The sequence below is a fragment of the Bombus flavifrons genome, chromosome 4, assembly GCF_040668555.2.
Source record: "Bombus flavifrons isolate JBK064 chromosome 4, iyBomFlav1_principal, whole genome shotgun sequence".
NCBI lineage: Eukaryota > Metazoa > Arthropoda > Insecta > Hymenoptera > Apidae > Bombus > Bombus flavifrons.
In genome coordinates, this window is record NC_138445.1 from 6391225 (window position 1) to 6411411 (window position 20187).

At 33.5% G+C, this 20187-nt stretch overlaps 1 protein-coding gene and 1 long non-coding RNA gene across 2 annotated transcripts in view; one reads left to right on the forward strand and one right to left on the reverse strand.

The window, feature by feature from the left end:
• The window catches only part of LOC138179298 (UBA-like domain-containing protein 2), an 86588-nt gene that overhangs the window by 48170 nt on the left and 18231 nt on the right, over positions 1–20187 (reverse strand). The window contains exon 2 of the mRNA XM_069111932.1: positions 8328–8402. Within this exon, the coding sequence (XP_068968033.1) occupies positions 8328–8402 (75 nt within the window). The remainder of the gene's footprint in view (positions 1–8327; positions 8403–20187) is intronic.
• Positions 639–14907, forward strand: LOC138179302 (uncharacterized). The gene is made up of 3 exons (XR_011173003.1): positions 639–1033; positions 14159–14346; positions 14427–14907. It is a non-coding gene; the product is annotated as an uncharacterized LOC138179302 (long non-coding RNA).

The following is a 20187-nucleotide window of genomic DNA, read 5'->3' on the forward strand; positions in this document are numbered from 1 at the left end:
TGGTAGAAATCTTTTTCGTTGTTATGACGTTACGATATTAATTATTTATATCTATACGATATCCGATTCTAAAAGCGGGGACGTACATATTTCGAAGTCAGAATTTCAAAAGTTTAAGTACTCTTTTTCGTACTGAAAAGGGACCGATCGCTTCAGGCGATAGTCACATTTCTGCAAAGATACATTTCAATAATCCGTGTTCCATCTGTGGCGTATTTTCGACTGATCGACATCGTGGTATATCCGGATACCCGGTACAGTTTTAGCAGATAAATGTCGTCGCCTGTAGACAGTCTAGGTTACATTTTCTGGCGATCGTCGACGGATAATGTATACAGAGAGTGTCTGTCGGTGTAGACGACACTTTAACGCCAGTCATCGTGACCAAAACGCATAGCGACGAAAATGGTACGCTGCTGTTTCGCGGACAGGTGCACATTACTTTACAATGAGCGTTGCATAGTAGCATACTGTTAGTGTCGACACGTCTAATATGAGTCTATGAAGATGATGAAGCGCGAACAGCAAGGCTAAATCCTCTGTTCGAACGATTTGAACTAATAAGAAGACTTTGGAAGCATAGCTATCCGAACTGCGTTGTTTTCCAATCAGTTTGGATAAGCGAGATTCTACTTGCGATATAAACAGATGTGTAAATACTGTCGTGAGTCAGCGTATATTCGCATGTGGAATAACTTCCTGTCAATAATCATTCGCTTCTGCCTAGTCACAAAGTAGCACAGAGTAGCTTGAATACATACGTCTGTATACTTAACACTAGAATTACCAATAGGTAACACGAAACTATTTTTACCAAAACCAGTCAAAATGACTGGTCTTTTAAAAAAACTCGTAATAACAGAATATTTTTATATTTATTGATTTATTACTTTCTTACAGGAGGAATTCCATGTTATGTAGTATATTTTTGGTATTATTAATCCGCCTGGGACCATGATCCCTAAACGAGGATTGATACACTTATAAAATTGTAAAAGCAGTCATTTTAACTGGTGTGGTATTTCTAGTGTTAGTATCTAGCGATCTCGCGATCTAGCGATCGATCCGGAATTTTCTTGATAATTGATATCATCATATTGAATGATATGCAGTAAAAATTTTCAAAACGTGTGGCAAGGTGTACAAAACGAGGGAACTGGTTAATTGGGGTTCGATAAACAGATTACAGAACCCTTTTACACTTTGCAAGTACCAGTCATTTTGACTGGTATTGGTGTAGCTAGCCTTGATACAAAATTATTTTGAGTTTGAATACATAAAAAACAAAATAAAACTCATTATATTATTCTCTTAGTTATCGTTACGAAAGTGATTCCATCCTTGCGGAAAAAAATATAACATGAAGTAGGAATTTTAAAATAAAATTCTAAAACCAATCAATTTGACTGCTGTGGTAGTTCTAGTGTTAACATGCTAAAAAATTGTAAACTATTTTCTCGTATGAAGAAGTCTCCGATGTAACTTCTAATCTTTCGCGATTATTTTTTATTCTTGCAATTATTTCAAATTCTTGTTCTATCTCGAAACACAGAACTCACCTAACTTTGTTTGCACCACGAGCTTTGGTGGAATTTTCAGCAGTTAAAGTTGTTCGATGGTTTTCTAGAACATCCGAGTCACGTACACTATTTGTTAAACTTGGAACTCTGCATAATCGTCGCACGTTATTTTACATTAGTCGCGAGTGTCGCATCTTTTCCTTCGGATTTGCAATTATTTCCAAATATTTATCCATGTTGGAACTCTTATAGAACGACCGATGTACGAAAAGAGCATTACAGCGAATGAGGAAGTTGTTCTACGCAGGCTCATTGTCAGTAGTTTTCAGTAATAATAACTGGGTGTCCCATACGACTGGACATTCTAGAACAATGAAAGGTAGAACAGAATTTGATCAGGCAAAATGAAACGGTATCGTACAATGAGTGATGTAGTGTACGTGTCCGCTCCAAAAATAGTGACGTTCCGAATATTTTTAAATTTTCTTCTTTGAATAGAATTATAAATCGTTTTTTACACCGACCAATGGATTTTTGAATAAAAAATATTAAAGTATTCGGGTCGAAAATCGGTTTAAAAGATATTTTAATCTTGTTTAATTAAGCAAACGATTGATAATTGACAAACGAGAAAAATCACAGGGCAATAGCCTTGTGTTCTTTTCTTTTTTTGTCTTTAATAGTGTCGGTTATAGGCGATAAATTAAAAAATGTAACAATTCTAATCGTAATAATTATTTGATTCGATCAATTTTTATCTAAGGAAGGCGCGTCTATATTTCTATATTGAACTCATAAAAACAAACCGTTACACACTAATCGAAAGAAAAGAATATCAACTCATACTAAATAAATTGCAATGTTTTTCTCCCATTCATATTACAGTTTATGTATTGGGTTGACAACTAAGTGATTGCGGATTTTGCCAACTCAATATGAAGAAATTTATCTTCAAAACGTTGTATAATTTTTCCTGTTACATGCTATACACGCGTGCTTACTTCTCATAATAATGCAAAACATAGACTAAATTTTGGGCGAAATTAAAATTGAAATATCTTTTAAACGTAATTTTAAAAATCGTAAAATTTTAAATATCTTTTCAAACGTGAGTATTCTAAATACTCTTTTTCTATGTACAGAGAATCAAAACCAGGACGTTGTTTATATTATTTTGATTAATAAATGTATGCACATTCGCGGTCTATTTGTCATACATCTAATGTGTATAATTCGGCAACAAATAGATAATGGCAAATCGAATCGATCTGGAAAAAATGTCACACAACGATAATGAATAGTTTGATTCTTATCGATGAATGTAATCAAAGTAAGTTAATTCAATGATTATTGATTTCTCACTTCGTTTTCAATGATGTGATTTAAATACGATACACTATACTTCTATGTAATTTACGTAGGAGTGATTAAAAATAACTTGAGGCGTTAAATGTTGGGACAAAAACAGGTAGTTTTTATCCAATATTGCTATGCTTGTACTATTCAGCCTGTTGGTTTCCGCATATTTTTATCACGAAATTCTAATTCTAATCCGCTCATTTAAATAAAATAATATTCCTTTTTTCTTTTTTTTTATTGAAGATTTGAAATCTCCATGCAGGTTTATCTCTGCTGGTATGAATATATTTACATAAGTATATATGTATATGTGTTGTTTATATTATTTCTTTAGGAATATATGAATATTCTAATGTTCATTCGATGTTACGCCTTCAAGATAACAAGACTTATGTGAATTGCACGTTATAAAATTAATCAGAAATTCTGTATAATTAGTCCTTCGCTGTCTTATTTGTTACAAAGTTTATTATAAGTTTAAGATAAATAAATTACGTTGTATAAATAAATTTCGTAGACAAATGAGATTCGTACGACGTATATAAAACACGTTGCAATGCCGGAAGGCAAGCAATAAATAAAACTGCTACTTACTTAAATGAGATTCAAGTTTGCAAAAATCGGAGAAAACATGTGCTCGAAGTTGGCGGATGTCAGAGGAAATAAATCTTACATTTTAATCGACTAATAAGCGATATCGTTCGTTTTTCTAAAAAAAAATCCTGTTCTGTACCTGAGGAAACCAAATAGTAAATTATAGACCTATATTACAGATATATTTACAATTAATTAATAAAATTAATATGAATAGAATATTTATAAAAATAAACGAAAAACAGTTGTCAAGAAGTGACTGATTTTTATCTTGAAATAAATATTCGTTCTATTTGATCGTCTCGTGCAATACGATGCTTCTGAGAATCGTTTAATGTTTAATAATATCTGTCGCCAATTTAACGCATTATTATACAGGACGTACAACGTGCACAAAGTTTGAGCCAAATCGATGAGTCGAATGTTGCGCACTTCCCTCGCGTTACGTGACGATGCACAAAAACGTACTAAACCACCGTCGTGCATAAGCCGTGTATGAAATCACTGATTAGAAGGTGTCTTGTAAAGATAGCGGTAAATCAATTAATAATCTACGTACATCTACTGCGGCTATGCTTATTTTTAGACTCCGAATTTTTATGCATTTAGAGGAAATTTGAGGACACGACAATACACAGAATGCGCGTAACGCGCAGGAACGTATAAATAAATGCAAAATATAGTTACTCGCTATAATATTTAGTAAATAAGACAACTGCCTATCCAGATTCCACTTTTAAAATTATACTTGTACGTTATATCCATTTCTAAATTATATCATATTTATAGCTCTATTCGTGTACATATGAATTTGCATAAAAATCAGATATCTGTTCATTGTGAAACGAACAATTTTTCGTAACAATAAAAAAAGAAGCATTAAGTAACGCATTAAGCTACATTGTATATAACAATATAACAATGTATATAACGTACAACAGTACGTTATACGTTATTCGTTAACATTAAGAGCCAACGTTGCGTTAATTTCAACAATGTATATAATTAATTATGTATATAATATAATTTATGTGAATATGAGAAAAAGTGCGCAAACTCAATGTAACATATTTATTTTGTATGAAATTTATAAAAGCATCAATATGCATAAAATGATGCTATTAATTTGAACATATTAACATCAATATCTTGTTCATCTTGTTGCAACTTTAATATATACGTAGCTGCAACTACTTATTAGGGAAAAGTAGACTTGAGCATGTAAAACTCAAAGGTTCTCGACGTCTGAAAGGAAAAACGAGCTATCGATAAATAATAATACAGTATAATACCTCGCAAAAATTAAGTGTTATGGTCTGATATATATATTTTTTTCAACCTTTTCTATCAACGATTACAGCTTCTAAGTGAAAATATATAAAATTCGCGTAGTAATCAACGCGTTAATGGATTGAGCGTAATTTCCAACTTTCAATAGCAGTTTATTGCTTCTCCTATCTACAACATTTCCTCTTTACAACACTATAAAGCAAAACTCTATATAAAATAGAGAGCAAGAAGTATATGTACGCCTTACATAAACTTTACGCAATGCAAAATCAGATACGATTAACCGAACGAGTCAAAATAACTTTGGCGGTACATGGAAAAAACTCAAACCTAGTAATATAATAAAAAGCAGATAAAACGTGGCCAACACATTCTACGAGTAAATTGCGAAAAATAATATCGTACGAACACAGGCTTGCGTGAACGCTTGGTTAAAAAATCAATACGAAAATACGAAATAATTGAATAATACCGAGAAGCAAGAATAATAATAAGTTTGGTTGTGCTGTTTGATAGAATGGTTAAACGAACATTAACCTCAATGATGGACAGCTTGAAGAGGATCGATTCCTTGGCCCCCGCGATCGCCAGACATCACGCCACATCACGTCATTTTTATTCATGGGGAACTCCGAGGGAAAAAATTTTGCGAGGCAAGAATTAATATACTTCAGGTCTTAACCCCGCTATGTTCTTCCCATCTTTCTCGACAAATTATATTTTAACAGCGTGAAAAATGCCATCACAGTTTGTACAAGATATGAGAAAGTTTCAGTTTTCCGAGAAACGTTTCCTTAAAATGTTCAAAATTTGTCTTTGATTGTTAAAATCGGAGTAAGATTAAAATATAAAAATTTGAAAATTGTATGGAAGAGTTAAGAATAAAGAATTTGTAATACACTCATGAGATAAACCTGCTGTAAATATCATTAACCTATTTCCATGCTTCATATAGCGAAAAATCAGTTCGTTATTTCATCATCAGTTCTGTACTGTATTTACAAACGTTTTATAGCTGTTAGTAAAACATTTATATGCTCGTTAGTATGATGATTCTTTTCTTATTTTTACTCGTAGAATGTCAAAATTGAGCCACCTTATATATCTAATTTAAATCATCAGAAAATCCTATTGTCATACTTCTTTTTAAACCTGATAGGGAACGAAAATATGTGATTATTTATAAACATAGGTAATGAAATGTAAATTGCGACTTGTTTGCATACACCCCATGTATGTTCTGCTTGTTTTTAATTCCCCATAAACGCACAAATAACCACAGTTTGATAATTGCACGATCCAAGAGCTTTTGTAAAAATAACTTCGAGGAGAAAATAAAAAAAAAAAATTAAGAAACGAGAATCCATCTATGTCGTTTTTAATTTCCTAAAAAGGATCAGTGCGCAATTTGCAAACGATTTTGTACCAACACCGATAAAGGTAAATGCAAAACGTATTTATCGAAATATCAAGTACCATTCAATTTTTAAAACCGTTTCTCTCGGGAACGCTAAAAATGGACATAGGATATTTGTTGCAGCAAGCCATCGACGTATTATTGGAAATCGATAAAAGTAGCCGACAATTTACCAACTGGTATCTATCTATAGCATGATGCAGATGTTCGATACATTTTCCAATTATGTACTTGGACCGGTGCGAAGCAAACAGCGATTCATAACCGCGCCTAAAAGAGCAGTGAGGTAAATGAAAATAGGAGAAAATACTGAAATATATATAAAAGATTGGCATTCTGGGTGTACAACGAAAAGCAACAAACAAATGGCTAACATTTCGAGATGCATGGCCGTTTACCAAGCGATCGAGACGAAACGATATCGCGCGAACGAAAGGCAACGAAAAAATGTCATTTCTTGCGCGTGATCTCGTCGCGATTCGCGCAACGAACCTAATGAATAAAATCATTCGCGTGATGCGTCGTGGATCGTTGCACGTGACATAAATAAAAGAGAATCGAGTGGAAAGGGAGAAAGAGACGGAACGTAGCCGATGCGATTGCCGCCGCCAACGAGTACGTACACGACGATGCTTTTCACGCGGAAATATAGTTTCGTATCGATTAGACGTCGGTACACGACAAAAACACGGAGAATGACCAAAGGCGAGTCGAGTCTTTCGATAGATTTCATTCGATATCAGAAATATTGGATTGTTCGTTAGATGAACGTAATCTCGTGAAACAGAAGATCTTATGTCCTGTTAAAAGATATCAACAATCCACGTTAACTGTATAATTGTTGTATTATGTAGTGTAATAACTATGTAATAATTAGTGACGTTATTTTTATTATGTATTTTATTGATACACATATTGATACACACACATAGATAAAAGATATTATATAATGAGTACATGTAACGACTGTGCTAACTTATGACTTATGTAATTCATTTTAATCGTGATCGATAATGACGGTTAATCGATGCGACAATAAATAGGTAAATAAATACATTTACGCCAGAAATGTATTAGAGGCTATAAATAAAGCGCGGATGTTTATGCAATTTTATGTTTTTATGAATGTAATTAAAGAAATGAGATCCAAATGGAAATTTGTTTCGTCTACTAAATATCGTAGTAACTGTTCTACTTTAAATATCGTTTATATCTTTGCACGTTGTACGCACTCTGTAGATTGTTCGAATCCTACGTTTCCCAGAAATGTACAAGCATAGTCTAATTATAAATTGCGAAATTCTCTCGTAAGAAGATTTTTCAATTTTCAAAAATAAATTTAAGGATGTATCATGCGTGTGTATCAGGCCAGTTGGTAGTTAAACATGTTGGAACTTTATTTTTTTGAAAATGAGGCGTTAAAAGAGAAAACACAGTTTAACATTTTTGACCTATTTTCACGTGTACGATAATCTCGTGCCGATCGTCTACCGATACCTAATCGGTACTTGGCCAAGTTAAAGTATACTCGGCAAATTCTCAAGTTCGTTTTTCTCAGAATCGAAGCGTCATACGAAAAAGTTTGATTCCATATTTCCGAGTTATTTTTCCGCGTCGGATCATCGGTTGCACTACGATTTCCGACCCAACCTCGTACGAACGAAAAATCACAGGTCGTGAGCGGAATCAATAGATCCCTGTTACGAGAGCTCCAGTTACACGAATTGTTTGTTCCTCGATGAGCTCAGATAAATGGAATTCTACTGTGCTGATAACAATCTTCGAAAGAGGTTGCGGAGAATGGAAAGGAAATAGAAGGAGAGTAGGGAAAAGAGGGAAAACGCAAACAGAAAGAAGCAGAGGTGGAAGGCAAGGAAAGAAAAAAGTGCAATTATGGGGAAATAGAGAATAATAAAAAATAGATGGATAACGAATCACGCAACGAATAAATGAACGAACGAAATGTAGAGATAAAGAGCCGAGATAACCGGAGAATTGATATGTTTTTATGCGACTGTAGTTATCTGTAAGTTAATATTTTACGTTCATAAACTCTAACTATCTAAAGCCAGGTGCAATTTCTAGGTCATCGAGCTGAAATAAATAAATGCAACAACGATATTCCATAGAAAAATCGGAGCACTTACTTGGCCGAAATGTGTGCCAGGTCCTTGCGCGCATGGAGGTATCGCTGCTTCTTGGAAGAAAATACTAAGGGCAGTCTGAAACAATAAAGTAAGCACGATTATATCGCAGGCATAGCGCATTTCATACTTTAACATTTATATGTGTTACTCTACGTCTAGACTACGTAACGCATAGTTTTTTTCAGAATGAATATCGTTTCCGTTTACAAATCATGTCATTAACCTTCGAATGACGAATGCCAACTTTCAACCTCGATGCTTGACTTAGCCTTTAACCACGACGTAAATATTTGCTATACCGAGACCTGAGCAAGTTGTTAAAGATAGTACTACGTTTTACATTTTAACTTTACAGTTTAAAGGTCGATTTATTGGCTATTGCATAATTGGCTAGAAGCTCGTATACTATTGTGCAAAAGTAACCTAAATTCCTCGATCCACATACGAATAAATATGAAGCAGAAGAACAGCATCGAAGTCTTTGGACGAATTATTTTCTATTCGATTTATCGATAGCCACAAATTCAGCGTAAAGCGATGAATGATGGAGCTTCTTCGTGAAAATTTGAACAGCTCATTTATCATCGTTATTCGAATGTCTTTGAAAACTTCTTACGTGTACATTATACGTAACACACATAACATTGATGTATCTGTATAGAACGTTATGAAATCTCATTGGCATTAACGAGATACGATTGTAGTAATTGTATTGCTCAGATTCGAAAAGTCTAAAAATGTGTATAGCAATTGGAAGATATTTATTGGAAGCATATACTTTGCAAAGATCGTCGAGATATTTAAACAACCGATTATTCGCTGTATTAATAATATGCAGCGAGACTATCTTTAGCACCAATTTTAAGTTTGTTAATGTTTAAAATTACTATTTGTGTCGTGTTTTAATTTTTCATTAATCGTAAGTGTATGTTTGCAATAAATATCTTGTAACTTTTATATATCGTGATGCCGGGTTTCGTTAGAATGTAAATGAAATTCCAAGAACTTTCGTATAATACGCACAATATATTCGTAAAAATTTTGTGCAATAAGTGTTCAGATACTTTTGTGCTCGAATGCTACATTACATTGATAAAATACACGAAGGACAGCTTAGAATGAGTCATGGGCAGAAAGGCAGATAAAAATGTAAAAATCCTGTTTGAACTATTAAAGATAGAACATCAAGTAATGGATTACTCAAAAGTTATATGGCAATCTTCCAAAAAGAACTCCTAGTGTCGAAATTTATTATTTCGAATTGTATTAATATGTTCTTTAATAAATTGCTAGTAATCTTTTAACTAAAACACATTTTAAGAAGTAACGACAGATTCAAAACGACATCAAGTTCTATACTTATTCGTAAGAACAAAAAACATTTCCGTTTATGGATTTTCTACAATGTTGTAATGTTTGTGTCTGATATTAGGACCCTCTTGCGCGATAATGACAATTGACAAGTTACAAATCATAGGTCACAAACTTCACAATTTTTTAATTTAATTTACCGCCAAGTGGGAATTGTAATTTGTAAAATTTACATGTAAAATTCCATTTGTTTCATCAATTGCCAAACTTGCTTTACTGTTACGCCAGGAAATTTAGCAATGCTAATAACTTGTAGTCTATGGCTCGCAAAATTTGACTAGCAATGTTAGCTTAAATCGTTTTTAGAAAAGAAAACTAACTATTTTCTGAATTATTCTTTCTGAATATCCTATAATTCTGTTACACTGAAGGTGGCAAAGATAATGAAGGAATCTTTTATTTAAATCGAGATCGGAGCCAGCGTGTCGCATTGATTTCCCTCTGTTAAGAACAAGTTTTTAGATAATTCAACCCTTGGTACACTGGTCGTAAGGTGAGGTCATGCATATACCAGAATATCTTTTTTGCTACCTATTGATAACTATTAGAAACACATGCCCAATAATTTGCTATATGCTTTCTAATTGCTAGTTTTGTTAGGCGAGGTTACCCAGAGGAAGGGGAAAAATTAAAATTAAAATGATCTTTGGAAAAGAGCGAATAATATAAATATTAAAAATAAAAACCTCCGTGATTAGCACCGCAAGTAGTTGATATGTTATGTTGCCATATTGTCAGTTTCCTTCTATTTCTTACCTAAACAAATGAAAAATAAGTGCTTTATTAAACGTTCTTCTTTATAGTTTAACAATCTTACGTCAAATAGGATAATCGCATAACACGTAATTTGTCAAATTTATTTCTTAAATTTCATTCGTTTTATCGTCAGATATTTTTCTGGTCGCGTAAGAGGATCTATTGGCATCGATAATTTCTGACTTCTAGCCTTGCTATGAGATAAGGTAATTGGATATACTGGGATGTAATTACAGATATACTTTGAAGAATTATGTGATAGAACGAATATTTTATTTAAAAGGAAATGTAACGAACAGAAATGAAAGACACCGAAGTATTCTTTTGCTCTTCTGGGGAAACATCGTTTTCTCTTTCTTGTAAGTTTACTGTCTTTGTTAATTGTTAAAACTATTCGTTCGACGAAATCTATCGTCTTCGTTGCGTTATTTGGAATGATACTTCCGTCATTTCTCATTTCAGATACATACGTACGTGAGTTTTTAAGGAAATAAATTTATAAAATGACAAAAAATACCACGTTAGCTACATGCTAACTGCACGTGATCAAGTTGTACAGCAGAACGTAACCGCCTACTTTCTTGCCACTTCGGAACAGCATCGGAATTATTTTTGAAATTTGATCGTCACATCTGATATATAGAGTGCGACTCGATTTGTATCAACAGAGTAACGAAGCAAATCTTGCGCTCGCCCGTGGCTTGGAAAATATTTCAACAGTAAGTTAAGAAAGGGACACTAAAAAGCTTCGACGCGTGTTAATGTCTTTAGCTACAGTCGAACACGCAACTGGCAAGTGGAGTCACGTGGTGTCACATACGTACAGTATCGCTCAAAAGTGAGTGATCGGTTGTAACTAGAAATTCATAAGCTTCTTGTTCACCTTGTGAAACCAGATCATACAGTATCTATGTACTCGAATGCGTTTGTCTATGTACAACACTCTCGCCCATGAGCCACCGTCACCGCTGACGTTTACTCCTTTTCAGCAAAGTGCTTATTAAAACAATACAAGACTTTATTTTATCGTTTAATTTCGAAATATTTAACAACTAATTTACGATAATATTCGAAGGCTAAATTAAAGCTGTACTCGTATGATTCGAATAAACATTAAAAGAAGTGACTGCGACCATAAGCATAATCGAAGAATACTGTAATTAAGAAAATTGAGAAATTTTGTATTTTAGTAGAAAATATTCGCGAAAGGTATAGAACTTCAGTGCAATTTCCCATTTTAAATAATTGTTAATGCTAGAAGATGTGGTGACACTGATACGACTAACGTCGCCTCTGTAGAGGAAAATATAAGTACCGATAAACGTCAGTTAATTATTTCTTCGCTTTTGTTTATTGCATCTATACAAACGCGACATCGAGTTTTTCCACGTACAGAATTTTCTACACACACACACACATACACTTTCCTTTTTCATGAAACTGAACTACATGTTTACTTGTCGCTCTGAAATAACCTTTGGCTACGGTACTTTCTACAAACGCTCTTCGATTGCGCCGGTGATTATAAAACTAACTTAAGCTGTATATATTCTTCGTTTCAAGATATTTAAAGTTTCGCGTTTGACGCATGAACTGAATTCTGCTTAATCGTGCGACAAGGAACTCGGTGCGACGGTTCGATTTCTACCATTTTGCAAAGATGGTTTCAGCTTGTATTAATGTATAGTAATTGTAATGTATGAAAATAAATGATAAACTCAGATTTTTTAAATTTTTGATCTAGACCACTTTCATAATCACTGGCACAATTGAGAGATTACGGGATATATTGGGTTGGCAACTAAGTGATTGCGGATTTTGTCATTAGGTGGTAATGATAAAATCCGCAATCATTTAGTTGTCAACCTAATATTATACCGAATAGAAGAATAAGGCAAACGCGCTGAAAAACAGTTATGGGAATTATTAGAAAAAAGTTGGAAGACAATGGACAATTACGCCAGAAATATTAGATTCAGAGCAGAGATTCTTTTTATTTTAAATATATGTTTATATAATTATATACTTATTTATATGATTATCTATATGATCCGTATCAACTAGGCCGTGGATTTTCATGCAAACTTAAATTGTTATATACACAATTAAAGAAACAAAGCTTAAATACAGAGATTCGTCCTGTCTATTAAATATTGAAACGAGTACTGTTTTTGATATTTTACGTTCTATGCGTTCTTTGTTTATTTTTGTATCAGTGGTTAGAGGAAGATGATTGAAGAACACGTAATTAAATTTTAAGTGCAGTTTAAAACAATTTCTATCTATTTTCAGGTAAGCAAACGCTATAAAGTTTCTGCATTTATTATTAATCGTTCATGTGCTTTGAAGTAACGCTGAGATATGAATACATTTATAATTCATAAGACAAAAAAATGTTACTCAACTGTTTCAATAATGTACAAATACTATTACTATATTTAAAAATCGCCTTTATATTTTTCACGTCCTTAATTACACCGAGTTAATAAATTTCCGCACTCTACATAGTTATTTTAATGTGTTCGTTGGAGTCTTTTACTTACAATTAATATGTAAATACACGTCTACCATGAGCTGACCGTAATAAAATTTACGACAGTCTACGTTTATGCAAATTCGTACTTTTACGAACGTAATTTAAAAATATAGACACTAAATAGCAGCTACTAAATGTCGTTACGTTTGATATGTTTGTTTTTTTTATATATTTGTATGATGCGTAGTTCGAAACTCGCGTAGTTTGAATATGTACGTTCTCCAAATTTGTATAACTTGAAAAGTCTCATAGTTGCATAAATATCCGCAGAGTGTGTACCAATTAGACTATCGACGATACTATAATTTCACGTTTCTTTCGTAAAAATTCGAATGAAAATTTTCTACATGTAGACACATGTGCGTTTCTCCTTTTACAACAAAGAGAACCATAGACCGTTACAAAAGAGTGGGAATGCTCTGAAACGAGAATAAAATCGCTGGGGCAGATATTTGTAACGAATAACACGTTATTTTTATCGGCTGTTGCATTTATATGTATTGTAATTATAGGATATTTATAGAGACATTTCGTTTCAGTCGTACAAGCTTCTCTCATGGCAATTAATCAAAGCTTCGACGCTTTGATAATGCCGCTTGAAGTGTGAACAAACTTTAATGATTTCTACCAAGACTACAAATTTAATATTCGCGGTGTACAAGTGTAACATTCGGCCGAACGTTACAGCAAAATTTTGATAACTCCGTCGTAAGAATAACGAGTATAACTTTACCCTGTTGGATTGTATTTCGATACGTAACGCGATCTTGTAATAGAAACATGGCCATTATATTACATTCGTCTGTTGCTGCAGTGTCATACATAATTGTCTGTATCGATCGATTACCTTTACCATATTTAGTACAGCTGTGTTATCGTAGTAAATGTGTCTCACCTTCCTTAACACTAGAACTACCGATAGTTAACACGAAGCTATTTCTACCAAAATCAGTCAAAATTGCTGGTCTTTAAAAAATACGTAATAATAGAACATTTTTATATTTATTGATTTATTACTTTCTTACAGAAGGAATTCCATGTCATGTAGTACATTTTTGGTATTATTAATCCATCTGGGTTCGTGACCTCTAAACAAGGGTTGGCACATTTATAAAATTGTAGAACCAGTCATTTTGACTCGTGTGGCATTGCTAGTGTTAGCATCTAGTGATCTAGCGATCAATCCGAAATTATCCTGATAACTGATATCATTATATTGAATGATACGCAGTAAAAATTTTCAAAACGTGTGGCAAGTTGTACAAAACGAGAAAACTGGTTAATTGGGGTTCGATAAACAGATTGCAGCACTTTTTTACACTTTGACAAGTACTAGTCATTTTGAATGGTATTGGTGTAAGTAGCCTTGATACAAAATTATTTTGAGTTTGAATACATAAAAAAACAAAAGAAAATTCATTATATTATTCTTTTAGTTATCGTTGCGAAAGTCATTACATCATTGCGGAAAAAAATATAACATGAAGTAGAAATTCTAAAATAAAATTGTAAAACCAGTCAATTTGACTGGCGTGGTTGTTCCAGTGTTAAGAAATCGAACTCAACTTCTTAACAACACATTTACATGTAAGATGGAAGACTGTAACAGGAAGAATTTCCTGCTGTCGAGGTGCTGGTTTAGCCGTGATAGGATTTTCCCATCGTTATATTTCAATTTTGCTTTCATCTTGGCAAACAAAAAGAATCTAATGTTTTAAAAGAATATGTATAGTACAAGATTAAAACAATAAATTACGCGTGCCAATAATACTTTCTTCCATATTTTTCTCAAACTGAACATGATATCTTTCAACGTCCCAAAAATATAATTGCATCGAAAATAACCAAAAACACGTAGCAGGACTAGTCGATCGACATTAGCAATAAAGGAAGCTACCCACATGTTAAATGAGTTTGAACGAGAAACGTTAAATTAGCTGGAACGAGTGTCACTGTTTGCTCGGGAAATTTGACATCGATTGGAAAAATAGCATGGAAATCCATGAGTGGCTGTAAAAAAAAAAGTGGCATTTTTACGTTTAGGTAATCCAATAACCGGATAACTTCCCTCGCGTGAGATGAAAATGAAGAGACACGTGTTGGTGTGTGACCAATTCTCCGCTCAAGTTTGACTCATTCAAGGCCTAGTCACAGGGCAAACTGTCCTATGACGTGACGACACAGTTACTCATCGGTAACTTTCACTGTTAAGGGTTAACTCCGGATGTGATCATTCCTATTACTTTTACTTTCTTCCTTTACGTTATTTCGGTATTCTTATGCTCGGTGGCTTTTCCTATATTTGTTACAACATAATGCATATAATGTATAATAAATAATTGTTGTTGTAGCCTTCGAATATTATATAGAGAAAAATTATATAAACAAAAATTATGTAGAAAAAGTAATGTATATATAATCGCTCACGATGTTAAAGTACATATTTACTTTGCTGTTTTTTCCCGAGTTATTTCTTGGTGACGCTTTTTTTATTCGCTCAGATAAAAAGAAGTCCTGATATACTTTCAATTAGTTCATGCAATTCGAACTGACATTACTTGGGAATTACGACAGATTTCACGACACTTTTGTACAATAATTTACTGACTAACAATATTTGTAGATGGACGAGTTAGCCAGTTATAGGTGATAAACTTATTACGTAAAAAGGGATAATTCGAATCTAGTAAATGAAGAAGCCACTTGTAAAACTTCTATTCTTTCGTTACCAAACTTATTACGATTATGCAAGAGAGTCCATTAATAAAACGAATGAACGATGAATTCAACGTTGGAACGCATATACGTATAGCGAGTTACAAGAACCGCGTTGTAAACAAGTATATTTATTTAAGTAGATACAGTGACTCGCAAAAGTATTCATACACTTAACATAAAAAAACTTTTATACGTATGTGTGTATGTATATCGTGGATGTTATATAAAACATTTTGAAATTGTATCGCTATAATGAGACACGATTATCATGATCGTATTAGCGTTTGAATCCAATATCTGAAAATATACGTAGAACTTGTAACATATTTATTGCAAACTTATATTTAGTACAAAATTAATATGTACACAGTATAAATAGTCGTCTTAACACTTTGACTGCCACGTTGGTCATTGGTGACCGGAGCGCTTGAACTTCTTGCAATTGTAAAAATTGAATGAAAATTGACAGTTAGAGCATTTTGAATATAACCGATAAATAGAAGATACTTTGAAACAAAAAATGCCCCATTAAACAATTAGACATTTTTATTAGAACATGAATAAAAAAAATGAGAACAAATCTTGCATCTAACGGTGCACTGTGTTTGCATCCATATCTTCGAGGGGTAATCTACGAATATTATTATAAACACAGCCTAGAAAATAATCGTAAATGCTGCTTTATAATCATATAATTGAAATTAGAAGTGTGAACATACCTTACTATTATATATAGAATGAGCAAATACCGTTTATTAATATCTTCTACACGTTTCAACAATATATTCTGGACGTTTTGCTTACGACGAAATAACGAATGCGAATGGTTTGTTGAAATAAACGAAGCCTTGTTATAATATGTCGCTATCAACTATTACCAAGGCGCTACGGTGGTCAACCGTGACCACCAATAAGATAAATGGTCCATTGGGGAAGAATGTTGTCTTACATCGTCAATTTATTATTATTTTGCTATTATATGCTTTGAATAATAAAAATACTCCCATAGCGTCCTGAGCGAAACATGTGATTTCGGCGTGGTAGTTAAAATGTTAAGCCACGTTTATAGAACGAGTATATATTAAAAATGATGCGGCTGAATATCAGGACTCGTTGATATCGCAATTGATGGCCTGTTTAAATATTATACTTTCGTCATCTGCGCAAAATATACTTGTACTAAATATCTTGGAACTTGTGTACACATTTTCAGAACCGCTTAGAACTATACCGATATAATCGCGATAATTGCATGTCATCGCGGTGCTAATGAAATCTCAAACTGTTTCGTGTAACACGCGTGATACGTAAAAGACGTAACCGAGAAACGTACGCTGTACTTGTCCAATTCCTAAAATAAAATTGTCGAACGCATTATTCTCGACACTCTGTCACACCTCGTAGATCGAGGTTATCTTTGTACGTTGCGCGGCAACGTGGTCGTATATTGTCGGTAAATTGCAAAACAGATAGCACTAGAAACGCGGCAGTTTTATCAGTGCTTTGGGCGATCGCGCGAAAGTTTACCGAACGCGGATCACCCGTTCCCTGTATGTGCCCAGCCACTTCCAACCGACCCAATTGCCGCGAAAACTAGCACACAATTCTCGCTAGTTTCTCGCAGCCACGCGACATTCTCGCTTTCGCGAAGCTCTGAAAGTTGCTTTTTCCAAGAAAAACCATGACGCGGCCGCTCGCTTTTGCTCTTGTATATCCATCGTACACGAGCATTTTCGTGCGGATTTCCATCGTGTTCCCATTGAGTTTTCTTCGAAATTAACTACTACAGCGTCGCACCGTTGCACGCTTCTAAAATATTAACCCTTGCATATGTATTTTTCGTTTCGATAGATGGTCTGCGAAGATACGAACACGCAACGACAAGCTACACGGAAAATGGTTATAACTTTCATCGTTATATCGCGCAGATGGCATCGATAAATCGTTAGTAACGAATCTTATCTTTGTGTTTGCCTTGAAAAAAAAGAAAAAAAGAAGAAATGGATATCACGAACGACTCTAAACCGAGTACGGTTCATGTTAACCTGTATTGGAGTAACCCGTGTTAAAGATAACAAACAGTCAAATTGTTTGATCATTCGATAAAATGATGATTATTATGTTGTGTGGAAGCTTTCCACGAGTACACGATATATCTTCTGTTTAATACATTGTCTTCTATTAAAGACAATCAGGAAGATCGTTATCGTTATGCTTGTTACACTAATTGGAGTATGCATTTGTACATGTATTTTCCATTTAAGAAGACGCAATTGTGCGGTATTTTGCTCGGTGGTGATGCAGAACCTACGAGGAGAATAAATTATTTCTCTTTCCTTTAGGAATTTCATGCTTTTCACGCAAAGATCACGCGCGTCGCTTTCATAAACACGACCGTTCTTCAAAAACGCTGATGTTTATCGCTTTTGATATTCACGGTTCATGAAAGAATATAAAATACAGGACAAGGAAATAAAAAGAGTAATATATATGTACACTTAGTTCGCTGTATTTTGTTTTTGATACGTTAGAGGTTTTACTCGTTTCGTCCTTATGCCCGACTTTTATCTGAACAGGTAGAAACGTTTCGTTTCGTTTCGATTCTTCTTATTCACTAACATATGTACTTCGTATGGTTTTATGAATTATAGGATTTTCAAATTCGAAATTACTTCAATGTGTCACGTCAAACGTAATATTCGAACATATCAAAAATGACGATTGTCCGTGTTCGTCTTTTCTCAGAGAAGCAAAGTGATGCTCAAAGTTTTTTTTTTATTATCTAATTTATACTTTACAATTTATCCAGCTGAATATTTGGTAAATAATGCTCAAAGTGATGGTTCTTTAATTTTCATTCGATACATTTTGATTTCTGTGGAGAAAGTATTCACGATATAACACTATTGCAGTTGAGTTCGTTTTTAATCGCATCACAGAACAGTATCTGATCATCCTGTATCGCGATCCTCGAACTTGTATATTTCGATCACGCTGATTTCAGCACGATAAATTTCTGATATTTTAAGAGCGTGTTTGAAATAAAATCGAAAAGAGAAATTGTGCGAATCAATAGCGACTTTTCCATATTCTGCTCGAGATATTTGTTAACATTAGAAAGCTACAACTGGGTCGAAAATGACCGCAGTTACGTTATGAGATTCTGAAACCATGACAGATATTATTCTTCTCTCATAGAAAGAAGACTAAAAAGAAGATATCCCACCGACCTCACTAAAGAAATAAAATGGTCAAACTCGAAGATGGTATCCCACTGGGGGTAGCCATCCACATGTTATTTAGCGATTAAGTTAGAAAAATTTACCGAATGTCCAGCTGGACAAATTGTAAAATACAAATTAAATAATAAAAAAAATATTATTCTTGTAGAATCGGTTAATTTTTTATATCGCTCGATCACAATAAATCGCGATATAGATTATTTTAAGATGCTTGTAAATACGTAATTAGATACATTTACGTACCAACTAACGATTGTTCCAATGTACCATTGTTTTAAAAAATATACTGATATGTCAACCGTTTAATGAATTTTGTTGGAACGTAAAAAAAGTCAGTAATATAAATAATTATATAAATAATTGAGTGAATTGACGCAATATATGCGTCAATAGCAATGAATGTGTTGACAGATATTGATCGATACAAGCAATCCTTCACGAAGAGTATTTTAGTAATCGTGTAAAAAGTGCTGGGAATCTTCTCACTCGCGTATTGATCGCACTGTCAAAACATTGAAAACAAATATGCACTAACAATACAAGGGATTCAGTAGAGAAGTTCAGTAGAAAACTCTCTTTTTCTAGAAACGAATATTGAAATAATACGTAAAAGATCCTTATCTATCCAGTCTAGTGTAAAGTGTTTTCGCTTTAAGAGTATAGTAATAAGTATAATTGCGAATATTTATGTATTTATAAATAATTTAAAAGAGCAAAGGTCTATAAAATGGACATAACATGCAAAACTATACAAGACAAGACGTTTAAAGTGAAAGATTTATAGCATATAATTATAAGTAGTTAGCATATAATTATAAGCAATCTCTATTTAGGTTCATTGCTGTATGCTTAAAAATACAAAATTGCATAAACACGTGCAATAACGTATTCGATGACGGAAGAACATAGACTTTTCTATTAGAATTTAATTTTATCCCTATTTTTCACGAGTTAATGATCTTGTCGTTTGTATCGTTTTACTTCCAAATCGCTTAATTATTAAATTATTCTTAATTACTTCGATTTAATCTTCCCGCTATAATCGTGAGTCTTAATTTCAACGACAGGTAAAAGATCAAACACCCACTCGTAATTTTTCCGTAAAAAAATACAAGTTACTTCTTCAACGGATTATTTTCAACAAACTTTTAAAGAGTTCCACCTACATACACGTTCGTTGATCGTGCAAAAATCAGACGCAAACAGCTGTACAAATAAACTTGAGATTAACTTTCGT